General features: G+C 37.6%; 1 protein-coding gene across 12 annotated transcripts in view; it reads right to left on the reverse strand.

Annotated features, from left to right (window-relative positions):
- The window catches only part of birc6 (baculoviral IAP repeat containing 6), a gene marked incomplete at its 3' end in the record, with an annotated part of 100754 nt that overhangs the window by 80984 nt on the left and 2360 nt on the right, over positions 1-17410 (reverse strand). For all 12 annotated transcript variants that reach the window (XM_082143011.1, XM_082143010.1, XM_082143009.1 and 9 more), the window contains exons 2-8: positions 14725-14906; positions 9543-9680; positions 5195-5388; positions 4583-4694; positions 667-749; positions 277-499; positions 22-191 (exon numbers count right to left, since the gene is read on the reverse strand). In XM_082143011.1, coding sequence (XP_081999137.1) covers positions 22-191; positions 277-499; positions 667-749; positions 4583-4694; positions 5195-5388; positions 9543-9680; positions 14725-14906 — 1102 coding nt within the window. The remainder of the gene's footprint in view (positions 1-21; positions 192-276; positions 500-666; positions 750-4582; positions 4695-5194; positions 5389-9542; positions 9681-14724; positions 14907-17410) is intronic.

The raw sequence follows: 17410 nt of genomic DNA on the forward strand, positions 1-17410 counted from the left end.
GTGTAAATGTGGGTTTAGCACCTGTCCCCCTCTAGTTTGGGTAAGTCAGAGCAGCAAGTGGCCTCCTCTAGCCAGGAGAGTGTGGGTCTGCGTGATTCTGTGCCCGTGAGACTCTGCTGCTCGCTGCCAGACAGGATCAGCTGCCTCAGGATGGCTGGGTCATATGGGTTCACCTCGAACTTTAAATGCACCTGCACAGGAGAGAAAAACATTGTAGTGCACTGAGATACAGGCGTATTGCATCTTTCGCACACACTTTAGAGATGATCAACATACCTTCATAAGCTTTGAAACATCCCAGATGCAAATCTTCCCCCTTTTGGTTGCCGTAGCAAGGAAATGAGGGCAGCTACCGAACCCATAACACACGATTTTATCCGAACCATCTGCACTGGGACACTGAGCAGGGCTGGTGGCCAAGGTGACGGATAGTGGAACGTTTTGGGTGTGCTCTCCTTTCACAAATGGACAATTCGGAGAATGGCGCTCATGCTCAGACCTAAAGAAGCATTAAATGTAGTGATGGAATGGTTAATAGCAATTGGAGGGATTGCAGCTCTTGGCCTTCGTTAAGGTACATTTATTTAAAGCTTTTCATAGCAGTGTTTTTTCTGCTGTGAGAGTGAGTGTGACATTGTGGGCTGATTTTAGTGGGATGCTTCTCACCAGGGCTCATCAGTAGGTTCCCAGCACACCAAACACACACTGCAGGTGAAGCACATGGCCCGGTCATCACCTGTAGATGCAGGCTAGAAGGAAGAAGAGTGAGCTGTTAGCGCCATCTACAGTGCAAAGAGACATTCAGGGATCTCACTAAACAGATAAAAAAAAGACCAGTCAAAAGACAACAGGTAAATAAACCGATGTTGTGCAGTGAATAAAGACGATAAATCATTGCACACTATAAATGCAATAGTCAAAGAGTGTCACATGACCCAAATGAGCGCTTTGATTTTTTTTTACTTTCTTTTGTTTTGTCCAACTTTATTTTCAGGACAGTCCTTTAAGGTAACTTCAGTTCATAATTCATCACATTTTCCAGTTTCGTTCTTTATGTCTTGAACTAACAGAATGTCCCTTTGCTGTGGCATCACCCTTTCATCCACAACACAGAGCCACTGTTCTCCCCTCACTCTGTTCGGTTGGCATGACAACAGGGAACATGGGTGAGAGGAGTAGTGTGGTCTCCTTGGTTACAGCGCAGCTCAACCCTTCTTGGCATGCATGGTGACACGAGTAGAGACAATACATCAGGTACCATAGCAGCATCGGGAATTCCCAGATATAAAAATAAAACTGAAATCAAAACATTCATGAAATGATCTTTGATCTCATAATATCCATTTCAAACATTAATTGACGGTTAATGTTTAAATAAGCCCGGATTTATTTCTTCTTTTTTACTGTCTGTATAATTCAAATTTGTTTCCTTTCATTCTTGTTGACCTAGTCTGGGCTCAAAATTATTTCACTTCCAAATAGTGATACAATCCGGCTTTCACAATCAGTCAGCGGCCATTAAAGCCGGGATCACACTACAGGAGATTTTAAATCTAACAGATAGTAAAATCGGTTCGAAAAAGAGTGCATTACACACATAAGGAGAATCTTCACAGATTTTCTTCTTTCAAATCTCAAACCTGCCCACACTACAAGATTTGAAAATTGTGGCACATCACACACTACAATATATTTTTAAGATTATCATGCCAGATTTAGCACCTCATGGGGAAGTGGATGTAAACATAATGGATACTGTGTTGTGGCGACTTTCTGTAGACATTATACAAGGACACATTATAAAGGCAGTCCTGTTGTTACCACATTTCCACCACATTTTTCAGGTGTAAATACCTAGAGTTTCCATCTGAAACTCCTGTAGTCTTATGAGCCTGGCTCAGGGATGGAAATTAGCACCCGCCACCAGCAAAATGCGGGTGATTTTGTGTTGTGGCGGGTAAACTCGCTTCACCTACCGGCCACCGTGGCGGGTAAATAAAAATAGCATACTGTTTCACACGGACGGCAGACACTTTTAGAGGAGGCACACCTTCAAAAAAAAAATGTGGCGTTACATCGCAGGCGTTGCAGAGAAAACATCTCAGGAGGAGCCAGTGGACAAAGAGGCGAAGGTCAAAAAACTTTTTTTTAAAGAACGATGGAGAAAAGCAGACAATGGGGAGTACTAACTGCGATTGGTTAGTTTACGACGAGACAAGTTCTGCTCGGTATGTCGTCAACACGCTTCAGAAGATTGTGTGCATCAGGCACGGCACCAGGATTTCAGTTTTGGATGGGCCAGACAAATTGTGGGTGGGCCTTAAATTAAAAACGTTATTCAATCACTGTTTAACCTAATAAAAATTACTTACTAATATACTGTTATATTATATGTGCGTATAATATAGATTTTAATAGCTTGATGCTCTTTAAATATTTTGTTGCATTGTAAAAAGTGTCGGTGCATAGGACGGACCTATCCGTGATCGCTCTCCATGGTTCTGACCAAAGAAGAGCGCTTTGTAATCTCCATTATGCATCATACCTGGCGTTGTCTCTTAGCGCGCTACGAAGACTTTTGAGGTATAACTTAACTAAAGGTATACTACCACTAAAGGTATACCATTGCTAGGCGTCTTCAGGGCTATCATCCACTCGCGAGGCAGAGGCACTGGCGCCCTCCTAGCAACGGCGCTGGTCGCCGAGAAAGATGATACATCATATCGCAAATATGTCTGGAGACATGACATGTAAGACATGATTTTGACCACTTCATTGAGTTTTGTTTTGTAGAAAAACTCTTTTTAAAAGATTTTCGTTTTGTATAAATTGTATCTTAATTTTGATCAATAAGAAGAAAATATATAGCAGACAATGTAATAAGGCGCCGGCATGATCACTTGCATTGCACGTGAACTGAAGGGCGCCGAAACTCAGCTTGTGCCTCACAGATTTTAGAAATATAGGCTATCTATTATAGAAAGCTCGAAATGTCTACTTTTTTAACGAAAATATTCAAAACCAAAAGAAATAGGCTCTCTGATTGTGAAATCCATATGAAATGTTCATTTCTCTCTGGCGTTCATGGCGAATCCGCATCGTCAACTTCATCTTTGCAGCGACAAAGAAAACACCAGTTCATTAATAAATAATTAAATGTCTCCTTGCTATTTTAGACACATTCATAATCATTACTTTTACCGGTTCTTTGTGGCTAGCTTTAAGCATGCGGTCGTGCGCTTGAGTGCAGCTGTATTACGTAAACGCTCATTATCCTGTGTAGGCTATACAGCCTATTTAAGTAGCATAATTAAAATAATATACAGGGGCGATTTGTCCATGAATGGCTTAAATGAACAACTACTAGTCGACTAGAAAAAAAATGTTTAAGTCGGAGGCAGCCCTTATTCCACATATGTGACCCTGGACCACAAAACCAGTCTTATGGGTAATTTTTTTTTAAATTGAGATTTATACATCATCTGAAAGCTGAATACATAATCTTTTCATTGATGTATGGTTTGTTAGGATAGGACAATATTTGGCCGGGATACAACTATTTGAAAATCTGGAATCTGAGGGTACAGAAAAATCGAAATATTGAGAAAATCGCCTTTAAAGTTGTCCATTTCTGTTGGTGATAGTGCTGCATCCATTCACAAAAATAAATGTTTTATATATTTAAGGTGGGAAATTTACAAAATATCTTCATGGAACATGATCTTTACTTAATATCCTAATGATTTTTGCCATAAAAGAAAAATCTATCATTTTGACCCATACAATGTTTTGTTGGTTATTGCCACAAATATACCCGTGCAACATAAGACTGGTTTTGTGATCCAGGGTCAACATATTTTCGAACCAGGCTCAGGCCATTCTGGGTTGAGCGAGCGACCCTGCGGAATGAGCGAGTGGAGCGGAATATTCAGAAATGCTCACGAGCTCTGATCGGAACAAACCCGAACCACTGTCTGCTGAATTTGCGCAGAAACATCAAAAACGACATAACCAGCTTTTTAAATTTTTTAAAACTAAACATTTTGACTATTTTAGCACAAATTATGAGCTTATTGACAATTTTTTATAGTTCTTGACAAAATGAGAATATACAAAAAAAAAAAATTTGAAGAAGAAAAGTTTTGGGTGGGCCTGTTGAAAAGTGGGTGGGCTAACGCACCCATAACGCCGTGCCTGGTGTGTGTATAAGAAAGAAAGAGAAAATATCAGTATTTCATTGAGACTTGAGATTAAATAAACTGCTTAAGTATTGTAGATCTTGTAGTATTAATTTTCACATGCAGTTACACATTGTAGGTTAAAAACAAGAAAGTGGCTGGTAAAAACATTGAGTGGCTGGTAGATTTTGAAATCCACCAGCCACAGTGGCCGGTGGACAAAAAAGTTAATTTCCATCCCTGCCCTGGCTTATGAGGAATCATTCAAACAGCGAAAAAAGAAACCAAAAACAAAACATACCACGCAAAAAGCAAAGCAAAGAGGACCTGAGAAGAGAAAGTTAGGGCAAAATTTAAAGGTGAGTCAATTAAAAAAAAATCATTGCCATGGTGATGACACAAACCTGGTGATAAAAGCCCGCTTGGGCCATTGGATCAGGCTGAGCCCATCTGTAGCCAGAATGAGGCCAGGATGTGAACGTCTCTCTCCTGTTAGCTTCACTGTACATCAGAGACCTATACATATCACACAAACAATATTAAATGAAACAAGATCTTTGGTGAAGAGCACACAAACCTCAAACAGACCAACAAATGAGTCTACATCCTGAAATTCAATATAATTAAAAGTAGCTTTTTACACTTTATTTAGAAAACATGAGATGTGCTTGCCCAGGATAAACCTGCAACCATGAATATGGGGTGTTCTGGGTGGTTTTCAATGTGTTTTAGTGTGGTTACTTAAGGTGTTGTGGGTGTTTTTAGAGGTTTTTCCATATTGCAACCAGCTGAAAGACACCAAATCTCAACGATTTACAGATTTATGGATGTGGCTTTGGTCCATTCATCAACATAAGTCCCATCGCCCATCAAGTGATAATGGAAAGTCTGATTGTTTGTAAAAGTAATAGCACACCTCTCAAGCACCATTTAAGGTAACATTTACAATTCAGAATGCTGTTATGCCATCACACACACACAAAAAAAACGGAAGTGGCCCTGTTTCATGCAGTTACCTGTCTACAGAGCGTCCGGGTCCAACACCTAGCTCTGGCCTTCCACTCGGTAAGAGGTAGGAGAGTCTGTCCATGACCGAAGAGGCGACCGATAGGGCCGCCACATTCTGATTCAGCTTTTTGAGCTCGTTCACGATGGCACTTGTTACCACTCTCAGCACGTGATGAGGGAGATGGAAGGTCACGGTCGCCCACTGGAGAGAGAGAAAAAAGACAGAGAGAGACATTAAATTTCAACAGCATTCACAGCAGATAGGCATGCAAGATGGAAAATGGAAATACTAGATGCTGCACGTCTTTGTTAGGAGTCTGTAACACCTGCAAATATTTTTCAAGCTTGGCTGCCTAATTTCAGGCCAAAGCATCTCAACATTTCTAATCTGAAAAGTCTGAACAAGTCTAAACAAGCTTCCAGAAATCAGAAATCCTGGCTTATATAAACTTCACTCTCATTTAAACCTCCCATGTTCAAACGCAATGTGAAATAACTTTCCAAGAGCCAGGAAAGTTCCAGAACCCAGTGTAGAGGTCTGACAGGGGTCATTTGACAGTGAGTGAGAAATCCATCACCGTAGCTGATGCTCATTGTTACAGCAGTGCGATCTGGATGTCAGCCAAATTGCAGGGGAAAAAAGGGTGCTTAGATGACTACACGAGGGAATGCTGCACTTACTTTCATTTTAGCACATGAGGCTGATGCCATGGTCCACTGCAAAACTGACAGGACTGCAGTAATATACTGATGGTTTGGAGGACGCAGGGAGAAACATGCCGCCATTATTAACTTGTCACTGGTCAATTTATTTTAAGAATGCTGATCTAGGATCAGTTTCGTCCCTCTTAGATAAATATGACATGTAAAAATACCAAGATCAGCATTTATAAAGTGTTCTAATAAACACAGATTGTAAATAAAGGAGCCGATAATAACCGATTATCTTGTTTTCTCATTACACAGATGTGATCTGTAGACACTGTCCACATAAGACTAAAGAAATCGCTGCTCTCTGTACACATTTTGCATCTGATATAGAGACTCCAGAAATGAGAGCTCAAGATCAGCCCTCGTGTCAAAGAAAGAAAGAAAAGAACGAAAGAAAGAAGCAAAGAAAGAAGCAAAGAGATGGATTGCATTTAAAGTTTTTATTTAATCTTATTTTTATAAAAAATAACTATTTATTTAATTTATTTTAGTTAACATGCTTTATTTTGATGTTAATTTATTTTTTGTTGTTTTTTTATCAATATTTCTTGTTACTGTTATTTTATTATTACTAGTAAATTATTTATATGTTTTTCAATATTTTATTTTAATAAACAATTTAAGTTTATTTATGTTATTTTAGGGTTGTAACGATACACTCATGTCATTATTCGAAACAAATCGTGATACTGAAACCACGATACGATACTATCGCAATATTTTAAGCCAAAATAAAGAGAGGTTGCTGTGACTATCCCGTGCTCACTATGTCCCGCCTCTCTCGCTATTAATGCACTTTACATATAAGAATAAACTATCTAAAATGCTTTGAATAATCATACTACTAAAACTAAATATGATATGGTGATTGAAATGGTTGCACTTTCACTTTGAGGGGTGCTGGTCCTGCGCGTGTTAGATTCAGATGATCAATGCAATCAATCACAGTTCTAATCGCAAGAAAGCACATCAAAATTACTATTCTCAAACTGTAAATGGTTAGTTCATCCCAAAAAATGTATTCTGCACTTACTCACTGTCATGTTTTCACGTGTCACGCAAGCATTTTAATGTCCGTGTTTACTACAGTATGCTCGTTGTTGTAAACCTGTTCATCATATTAAGCCATCGTGTCTCTTCAGAATACTTGGATTTGGATTAGACCACTCAACTGTTTTCATAGTTAATTTTATGATGCCTTTATGACATTTTTTTGGATCTTTTAAGTTTTAGAGGAATGTCTAAATGGATATTTTAAATGGAGGGACAGAAATCTCTCAGGTTTCATAAAAAATATCTTAATTTGTGTTTGGAAGTTACACGAAAATCTTCTAGGTCTGAAACATGCGGGTGAGAACATGATGACAGAATTTAAATTTTTGGGTGAATTATAGCCTACCTTCTAAATATAGTAAGCCGAGCCTTGGATAAAACTAACTCTATATCACAAATCATATCGTTTACATCAATGATACATATCGTCGCATGTTCATCTCGATATAACAATGTATCGTTACATGCCTAGTTATTTAACAGTATATTAGTTTTCTTGTTATGCTTTATTTTGTTGTTACTTTATATTTTTTTATTTGTTGTTTATTTGTATCATTTTATTATTACTGGCACATTTTTATTTATTTTTATAACTATTTTCATTGAATTGATTAATTGTATTTTATTTTATTTTATTTTGTTGTTTATTTGTTATTTTGTCATTATTTTCAATTCGATGGATATCACTTAATGGTATTGTTATTACTGCTGGCACATTAATATACTGTATATATATTTTTTTTCATTTGTTTATTTGTTTTATTGTATGTAAATCCCAAAAGAGTACATTAAAACTGGAAATGAAGAGAACAAAAGGAAGTAAGCTAGCCTGGGTTTCCACATGCTGCCTTGAGCGCAGCGCGATTTTATTCACGCTGCTAGGCAGCCTGGATACCATGGACCAGATTTTCGCCTCAGCGAGGGGACCAATCACAGAACGGGGAGGGAGCAGCAAGACGATGACGACGTCTATGCGACACACCGAAGCAGTTTGTTTATATCTATGGATCTTCTTCAGCCATCGTCTTCTTCCTCGTCAAATTTCTGTCGCTCTACATACGTCATCTGGTATAATTGAGACGATTGGCTATGAGCTACGTACAGGCACATTTGATAGACATTCGTAGCGCCCAATAAACGGCTCTGGGCATTCGTAAACCACGGCTCAAATACAAGAAAATGAACATGTGGTTCCCAGACCACGTCTCAATGAGAAAGAGGTCTGACGTTAGCCAGGCTAGAAGTAAGCGGCCTTTAGTTAAGTTTTGCAGCAGAGAGTCCAAACACAAACTAAAGTCACACCCAATCATGCGTTACTCTGTGAACTGAGTGTTCCTTTGTGCTCTTCTCTTTGCATTTTTACAGCAGCACATGGAACAGTATGCACAAACACAGAGAGAGTCTTAAGATGGACCTCAGCTCCGTCAAACTTTAGTGGCACAGGTGTATCAGCGGGAGTCTTTGATCATCCTCCTGTTACTGCAGGGCTACTGATACACCACCCAAGCTCTGCAGCACCGCTGTTCAATACAGTGTGTGTGTGTCTGCACAGATCAGTCACCGTGAGGATGCGTCTCATGAATAATCGATAAGCTGTAATGCTACATGACTCAACTATTCTTGCTTATTAACAAACACACACACACACACAACACAGTCAGACAGCATTACATCAGCAAACATGTCACAACACAGACTGTGTCAGGAGATTTTAATCCAACTTTTTGGGGTACACAACTTTAAGAAAAAGTAGCTTGCAAGAAGCTCTGCAGGCCTGAAACATAAAGCTAAATCCCAGCACTGCGCAATAATGAATAGATGAGCAATACTACATTGTCTGTGAGGAAGAGAAGGAGAGACCAGCACTGTGATTGAAGAACACTTTAAGAATGTATCCTACAATCACATCACTGACAAATCAGATATGGCTATGAATTAAATAAAAACAATTCTTGATAGGACAAAATATGTTTTAAATTGAAACATGTTTTCTGCTTTAGAAAAATTATAAAGTGTGCAATAAAGTTTTAAATAGGGATTAAAGTCACAATTGCGAGAAATTAAGCAAAAATTGTAAGACAGAAATTTGTAATAGTGAGATAATAAATTACGGGAAAAAAAAGAAAAAGAAAAAAAGTATGAAATATGAAGTCCTGTGGGGACTTTGAATCATTTCGGAGAAATACATTTGCAATTGGAGCTATAAAGTCATATTTAGGAGAAATAAAGTCACAATTGTCAGATTATATAAAAGTAAATTATGAGGAATAAAGTTGCGATTGTTGCGATAGGATCGTAATTGTTAGCTACATAGTCATAATTATGAGAAGTAAAGTTAATATTGTGAACCACAAAGTCAATTCTAATATATAAATTAGGCAATTATGAGAAATAAATTACTTCACAATTAGGCAGAAATGGGCTTGACTGATTCTCACAGAAAGATAAAAATAGTGATTGTGCAACCTATAGTAGGCTGGGTTGATAAATCATTAGACTAATTATACTTCTACACTGAACTTTTTTACAATTCCTCACTTAGAAGAGTGAGATGACTTATGAATGATGCATCCTCCTTCCTGTTGGACTCACCTTTGCCACTTTGTGATTGGCCGCCGTCTCATGTGAGGTATTCTCCAGGCCTTCTTTAAGCTGGGTGAGAAAGAGATCGTAGCCCTCTGTGTTGGAAACATCCACCTTCTCCATACAAGCATACAACATCTGCTGGGCCTGCAGGGGAACAAGAGGAACATTTCATTTCATGCTTGCTTACCACCCATTCAAACCTCAGAGGCACAGAATATAACCATCAAGTCATTTGATTCATCTAAATAGAGAGCAGAGAACTCATAGGAAAGGTGTTAAACATGACAATCCGTCACACTCAAAGCAACTGCACTGTGAATGGCCTCCTCGTGTCTGTATTTCCTCATGATGATATCATTAGACTCCTTCAAATTATTAAGGGATATTGATCTCAATGGACCGATAGCACAGGAAAGATGCTGCTTTTTACTGCAGGAAACATTAGATGTTACAGAACCAATTGTTTTTTTTAGAGAAATTACTTCTGTTCAGCAGGAATTCATTAAATTAATCAAAAGTGACAGTTAAGACATTTATAACAATAAAAAGATTTCCATTTCGAATAAATGCTGTTTATTGAATGTTTAATTCAAAGAATTAACTTGAAAAGAACTTCATGTTTCCACATATTAAGCTGCACAAATTTTTTAAACTGTGCTAAGAAATGTGTCTTGAGCAGGAAATCAGCATATTAGAACGATTTCTGAAGGATCATGTGACGCTGAAGACTGGAGTAATGATGCTGGAGCAAATTCAGCTTTGCCATTACAGGAATAAATGTATTTTTAATCAAATAAAATGAACCAAGGACTTCTTTCAAAAACATTTAAAAAAATTCTTACCAACCTCAAGCGTTTGAATGGTAGTGTACTTTTTAGAGCCGCGTTTCCACCGAAATTACCCGGAACAATTTGTACCAGGAACTTTTTTCCCAGGAACTTTTTTCGCCCCAGACCGGTTGCTTTATGCGTTTACACCGCGGTCTAAAGTACCGGGAAGGTAAACTGCGCGCAACTGCTCCTCCCAGTCTGCGACGGACAGTAATCAGTTTTGAGCGCCACATTTATAATAAGTAGGCTATGGAGGAGTTTCAAACTGTGCTGCAGTTATGTATTGGTTTACTAACGAGGTAATTAACAAAACAAAATAGACGAGCACTGATACTAAAGCGTGTTCAGAAAGCTCGTATGCGTATAAAATTAGACAACGTATGTTATCAGTGTTATCATGTGAGATGCCTGGGACAAAAAAAATTCCTCTTTCGCAAATACGCTTAAAAAAAGCCTGAACCCCGTCTATCAATCATAAATAGTGACAGTCTTGTAAATAGTTGTTTGTTACTAACCTCAAAAGCGCTATTTCAATCCTGTTATAGTAAATTTGTAACATGGTTTGGAGTGCCTTGCAATAGATGACAATGTGTAAACATAATGACTTAATAATAAAAGCTATGGCAGAAAAGAGACGAGCACTGATAAAGCGTGTTCAGTAAGTTCGTAATGCTAACGTTAGATATAAAATTTGTATGTTATCAGCTACTGCGGACATTGAACGTGAGATGGCTGGGACAAACGCGCAGAAAGTTTACTCTTCCACAAATACCCTTAATAAAGCCTGAAACTCGTCGCCAGTCCACCAGTTTTTTTTATTAAATTCCATATTTGCAGACAGACAACACTTACTGCATGAAGCCACGACACGAACCGCAATAGATTTTTTAAAAAGGGAGGTTAAAAATAAATAAAATGCTGCGTGGAATCATCCAACCAAAATGCGGCGTGAACACAACCAATCAGCTTGTGCAGCGCACAAGTCCCACCCCTGAAAGTTCCTGAACTTTGAAAAAGTACTACCTCATGAGCAGGGACTATCGGAGGGGGAAATATTTACCCGGAACTTCATTTAGACCCTGGTTCCTGCGGTGTAAACACATCGAGTACCAGCCCAAAGTCCCTAGTTCCTGGGGAAAGTTCCTGCGGTGGAAACGCGGCTTATGCAAAGTCTAAATGGGTAACTTGTCAAGTAAATGTCAAATGGGTAATGTTAAATGGGTAAATGTTAAGCACATCTTGACACCATGGGTATCACTGTATCCTTCACTCCACTGAGTTCAAAGCACTTGGGGAATGTTGTCACAAATCGCCTTAATACGCTGTGCATCTTTTACTGAGAGCTCAGATGGAAGTTCACAGCTTACATTACTCAAAATAAAGCACATCACAGAGATGTACGGCTGACATATCAAACAATACTGTATCTGTTGGTTCCACCTAGCAGTTTCCAACTATTTAGGCTGTGTGTGTGTGTCGGAACACTTGAAAAATTTACGAGTTGAAAAAAACAACTCGTAAAAATGGCATGACGGCAATGTAATTTTAGACAACTGCAGAAGTAAAACACCGCCCCAGAGCTTAGAAAGACTGAACATAAAGGCAGGCCTCATGTATCAGTCTCGTAAGATAAGATGTTCTCTCTTATCCATTTTACCATGTCAATACCAAAACCAATACCATAAAATAAATAAGCTAATCACAATCAACATTATGGTAATTTTAAATAAATAAAAACTATACAAACAGATTTGCTTTCAGTGCTGACTCACGTTTACACTTTTCACGTTTACAGTTTTTACATTTCACTGTACACGTTTATGAATGGCCTTTCTGAACAGCAATAAGTTGAGTCACATGACTGAGACTAGGGAACTCCTAAGTTAACTCATGTGACCTAGCAGAACAGATCTGGCTGCTTAGAGGAACAGCTTGCGGCCTGCAGAAGTCTGTTTTGACATCAATAGCCTCTGTGTATGCAAAAATATCATCAGACAAATACACACATAGATCAAAACTGGATTTCAAACATTAGAAGAATGATACTTATGTCACTGCCACATGTTTATTTCTAGTCTCTTTAAAAAGCAGTCACTCAAAGAAACAGAGACAATGGATTTATTATAATGAATTAATAGCCGACCTAAGCAGGTTTTTCAACTGCAGATGACAATGTAGATAACTAAATCTCTTTAAAGGTTGGGGGTCTGCAAGATTTTTTTTTATGTTTTTGAAAGAAGTCTTTAATGCTCACTAAGGCTGCATTTATATGATTGAAATATAAGTAAAAACTGAAATATTGTAAAATATTATTACCATTTCTTTATTTTAAAATGTAATTTATTCCTGTGATGCAAAGTCGAATTTTCAGCAGACATTACTCGTCTTCAGTGTCACATGATCCTTCAGAAATCAGTCTAATATGTTGATTTAGTGCTCAAATAACATTACTTATTATTAAAAATGTTGAAAATAGTTGTGCTGATTAACATTTTTGTCAGGATTCAAAGTTCAAAAGAACATTTATTTGAAATAGAAATTTTTAATAAAATTATAACTGTCTTTAATGTCACTGATCAAAAAGCAACATTGATCAATTTAATGCATGGATTCTTAGTAAATAAAAGTATTAATTTCTTTAAAACTTTTGGACAGTAGTGTATATCTTTTTATCTTTATTTATTTTGTACAACAATATTCAATAAAAAGACTATCTAATTATCTAATTTTATCGTTTGATCAGGCAGGTAATCTCAACAAACAGTGCTGATGTGGTCTAATACTAATTAAATGGTACAGTACTAACGTGTGGACATGTGATATTATCTAGTATAAGGCTAAACAAATATGTTGGACAGAAGTGGTAAACACAAACATTTATGATGCAATTTGTAGGGAAGAATACTTCAGCATATCAACAGTCAAAGACAGCCTTATGATATTTCAAACACAAACCAGATCTTAAAACGCATGGTAAATCACCCATAAAGCCAAGACCAAGCCTCAACATCCATCCAATTTAACAAATCAAAGGACAAATCAAGTATGCTTGACATGACCCTTGTTTCCACTACGTCATATGGTGCATACTCATAAAATGACAACCCCCAGATGAAATTTTTAAGCAATTCATTTCATTTTAACTGTAAAAACAACATTATATTTGAGTCTCAGACCATCTCAGGTAAGTGTGCCCATTAGTGTACAATATCCATTGGTTCTCACACATTAGCGTATGTGGCCAGGGAGTGGTGAGTGCTGGGAGTTTTGTTTTCAAAGTGTCCTAGGACACAATAGACCAGTCTGTCTGCATAGCATTCTTTGTCAGACTGGTTATGCGATCGCTAAATCAACAAGTGCACTCAAACAACTACAATTTTGTACACCACATACTAAGGAAGTGCATGATCATTATGTTGTGCAGTGATGGATGAGGGACAAAAACTTGTGTTATACGCTATACTTACACTGACCTTAGCACAAGACTGACAGATGACCTGTACTTATATGTTCTTCAAAGACAGTCATGAAAAATATTAAGATTTTATGACTTAAACATTGTGTGCTGTCAAGCAGTGATGTGTCAGTCAAAAGTGTTAATCAGCTATAGTGCATCTGCAATAGTCACATCGTATGATAGGGCTGGAAGGTATGACGGTATATATCGTTACCGCGTCAAGTGGGCGTGGTTAACTCGCGTGCAGACTGAGACACTGAGATTTGACAAAGAAACATGGAGAAAGCAGATCAAGAGGATCCACAAAGGAATTCCGTTTTCTAAAGGGTTGTTGTTAACGTGATATTTTAGGAGGAAAAGGCGTAGCAGTCAACTAGAGCAGTGCAGCACCCGTAGGCTTCAGTTTAGAGGAGTACACGTTCGCATCGCAACGGGGAAAGCATGAAGCTTACTTGACAACAACACTTCATTTATCAATATCGACCTGGAGCTTTAATCAAGAGAAGTTCAGAAGTGTCAAGTTCTTCAAGTTCAGAAGTGACTAGAAGGAGAGCAGCAGTATGAAAACCGAACAGCAGCTACTGTTAGTGTTGACTAAGTAGTTTAAATTATACAAACCTTGTAACTGCGTCATTATTTTACCATAGCCCGGTGAACACCGGCACCATTGATTTTGTATCAAACACAATTGGGACCCTGAATAAACTGATTCCATGCAGTTAAGAATGCAGATTGCCTCATTGTTTAGGCTTGAATTGAGATTGAATTGAGATGAATTGGTCACTATTTAATGATGGGGGTCAGGCAATGCATAACAGCTCACTCATTTATGAAGACAAATCCCATTATTTAACGTAAAGAATATGTTATATACAATCAATCAATTTCCTGGGTTTCTTACCTCAGTAACGGGCAGCTCCAGCTGCACCAGATCTTCTGGCTTGGACACAGGGGCCTGGAGAGCTGTGTCCAAAAGAAGAATCCCATTCAAGTCTTTCCTGCAGCCGACAGCGTAATCGTCCACAAACAGCACCTTATCCACAGCTGGGAAGTACTGACACCTCACTCGGCCCCCAGGTTTCGCTGTCAAAAAACACACAGAGAAGGAGAGAGGATGATCATTAGCGCTCAGTGCCACTGCCAATCTTTAGATCATGATGCTTTGCTACATTATACCTATTATAACATGCATGTCAAAAAATTAAACAAGTAATACAATAGCTGCTTTTACATGGACTGACTCTAATATATATCTGTCAATATAAAAATCTACTCTCCACTCATCGTTTGTGAAGTGGTATATCAGTCTATAATTCCATCAATTTTAAGCGGTACTAAACTGCAGTGGAAAAGCAAACCGAGCCATGCCGCGCAATGCGGTGCCGTGCCAAGCCATGCAGTGGAAAAGCGCTTTTGGTGTGAGCACGAAACCTGCGGAAATTAGTCAAGTTATGTGCAATATATACACTTTACGGTTTTTTATCAACACTTAGCCTAAATATGGGAAAGTTTCATTAAAAATGCAACATCTTGAAAAAAAAGCTGAGAAAAATCAAGTTTTTTCCCCTCAAAGACTACAATGTGCATAAGCAATGCTTTTATCGCTTGTTTCTGCTCCTTTTTTGTCAGTGTTTTGATCCAGAGATTTTCTACTCTTTCAGAAAATGCATAATAGACCCCCCTACCATATAACATTGAAAACACAGAAAGCCGGGAAATTCTGTCAATGGCGGGGAAGCGTTGTCTCATAAATGACGGAAAATGTTGTCAATGGTTAATAGTTAAACAAAGATTTGATCATGCTGTATGTGTAACAATTTTAAAAAACAATCTTTTCGGTGTTTCACAGTACACACTGATGATGGCTTAGGCCGAAACGCGTCTGTGAGGACATAGTTGTAATAAATGTATGAAAATATGACTTGAGAGTGCGGTTTTTCATCTTTATTTTTAACAACAACAATCACCAGGCCGTTGGCTCTGCAAGCATTTGTTAGAATATGTTATGCACAGTTGATTATATTTATACTACATTATGTATTTTAACAGTGTTGTTCAACAAAACCTGGTTACTAATTGCTTTTTAATGGTTTAAGTCATTTTAATGGTTATTGTTCACTACTTCACTTAGGTCTATATTTATTAATTGATTACTCGATTAATTGTCAAAATAATTTACTGATTAATAGATGATTACCAAAATAATGGTTAGTGGCAGCCCTAGTTAGTAGTATGCGCCAAAGGCAGGAAACACTGTATATTCGTCCAGTCTGTGCATGACCAAAGATCAAATCCGATTTGAAGATTGTGACATGAACATGCACATCACTTTAATTAGCGTTCATTTAAACACTACGTTCGGGTTCATCAAACGGAATGATTTCATTCAAGAGGTGTCCTTGCAAATGTAGCTATTGTCGTGTCAGATGATATATCAGACAAAAGACGCCACGGCTTAATAAAATAGTGATTAAATGAAAAATGCATCCAACATTTTATTTAAATTATTTAATAATAAAAAAACTATTTTATAAATGGAATAAGACACTAAAGGCAGCAACTAAAGGAGTTGTAGGGCGAATGACAATCTAAAATTCACAATATAGCACAATGTCTCATACCTCATTTTTAAAAGGCAACCACATTTACAATGTAGGCCTACATTACATTCAACAGCTTGGGGTTGGAAAGATTTTTCTAATGTTTTTTGAAAGTAGTAGTAACCAAGGCTGCATTTATTTAAACAAAAATACAACAAAAACAGCAATATTATGAAATATCATTACAATGTCATTTTAATTTTAATATAATTTAAAATTAAATGTATTTGTGTGATGCAAAGTTGAATTTTCAGCATCATTACTCCAGTCTTCACATTATCCTAATATGCTGATGTGATGCACAAGAAACATTTCTTAAAATTAAAAAGATTTTTTTCTTAATGGTAGGGTATATTTGAAATCTTTTTTCTTACGAAAAAAATATATGAATGAATAAAAGCGCATGCAGAATGCAAATAAGGAAATACTAAACTTGTTCTGGGCTACAACCTCATTTTTGACTAATCTGAACTGAGACACATACATCCAGAACATTCACTGACACTAATCAAGAAAAAGTGAGAAATGTCACTGGCATGAGCGTGTCACGCTGGCATCACATTCTAAAATGTTCTGTTTCCCAGCATCCTTTACCATGCATGAATGACAGGACGCTGTATGCAAAATATGACTGAATTCTGATGAGTAGAAAGAGTTGATAGCAGGTTATCACATAGCCTAAATGCTGTATTCACAAGCAATCTCTACAAACATTTAGTCTACTTTAATGCATATTAAATCACTTCTAACAAAGAGGAAAGAGGAAACAAGAGCCATCCCCTAAATCTGCTCCCAAGTGGCTTTTACACACTCAGGGGAGAAAAAGGGGAAAACCTCTCCAATCAATATTATCCATATACAAGCATGAGTCAACTGTTCTGAGCTAGCAACTCTCTGTGTCGAGACTCCCAAATAAATAACTTGATTGCAATTCCAAACAAATATGTTAGTTTAGCATGATATCTGCAAATCAGCAATATTCAACCA

Source organism: Leuciscus leuciscus (genome assembly GCF_965113295.1).
Source record: "Leuciscus leuciscus genome assembly, chromosome: 17".
Classification (NCBI taxonomy): domain Eukaryota; kingdom Metazoa; phylum Chordata; class Actinopteri; order Cypriniformes; family Leuciscidae; genus Leuciscus; species Leuciscus leuciscus.